The sequence below is a fragment of the Limulus polyphemus genome, unplaced genomic scaffold (assembly GCF_000517525.1).
Source record: "Limulus polyphemus unplaced genomic scaffold, Limulus_polyphemus-2.1.2 Scaffold4318, whole genome shotgun sequence".
NCBI classification, from domain to species: Eukaryota; Metazoa; Arthropoda; class Merostomata; order Xiphosura; family Limulidae; genus Limulus; species Limulus polyphemus.
The window spans coordinates 77,895-78,728 of record NW_013669928.1 but is presented as its reverse complement, the minus strand read 5'-3'; the positions used below and the strand labels follow the sequence as shown (position 1 = coordinate 78,728).

At 32.3% G+C, this 834-nt stretch overlaps 1 protein-coding gene across 3 annotated transcripts in view; it reads right to left on the bottom strand.

Annotated features, from left to right (window-relative positions):
- LOC106470953 (MICOS complex subunit Mic10-like) overlaps positions 1-834 on the bottom strand; it is an 18,266-nt gene that overhangs the window by 9,555 nt on the left and 7,877 nt on the right. For all 3 annotated transcript variants that reach the window (XM_022399592.1, XM_013931532.2, XM_013931531.2), the window contains exon 3: positions 634-743. In XM_022399592.1, coding sequence (XP_022255300.1) covers positions 634-743 — 110 coding nt within the window. The remainder of the gene's footprint in view (positions 1-633; positions 744-834) is intronic.

The window sequence follows — 834 nt, the reverse complement described above, 5'->3', positions numbered from 1 at the left end:
GTGTGTGTGTGTGTGTGTGTGTGTGTGTGTGTGTGTGTGTGTGTGTGTGTGTGTGTGTGAGGTCTAAAGTTTGAATTCAAAATGAGGAAATAAAAGCAAAATAATGAATCAAACTGATATTATAACATTGGCTGGCACCAATCACATGACCCAGGGACAGCTTGTGTTTGTAAGAAGGGAAGAGTTGTTAAAAGTGCTTTACCAGCTAGCAGACTAGCCCTTTAGCTCAGTTGGTAGAACACTTGCTTCATAGACCAGAGGTCTCGGGTTCAAATATAAGGTGAGAAAATAAGTATTGTTAAAAAATAAATTACCACAATAGTAAAAGCCTATCGCTACTTGTAATATTGATCTGTTTCTATTATAGTTAGCATGTTATTGTTTCAAGTAACATTAAATCCATGTACTTTAAAGGTAAGAACCTCAGCTAATTCAAGTTTGGCAAAAATTACCAATAAAATTTTAATACTTAAACTGAAAACAGTTTTGGAATTTTATTTTTAAGGATTTTCCAAAGCTCCTTCATTTTTCATTCAAATTGCAGGTTTGAGTATAGATATATATCTTCAGTCCCTAAACATATATAGACAGGATATTAATATAATAAACAAACATAACTTTATTACCACATACCTTTAGTTTTTGGACTCTAGCAAAGAAAGGCTCATTAAGAGAGTGTTGACAATTGGACATTCCCATACCTACACCAGTTCCTACTCCAAATGCTAAAGGCCATGTTTTCCCTGTCAGTATTGAACAATGAAAAATCTAAATCTATCATGTAATAACTATTCATGTTGTAATAAGAATAGAAAAAAAATAAATAATATATAT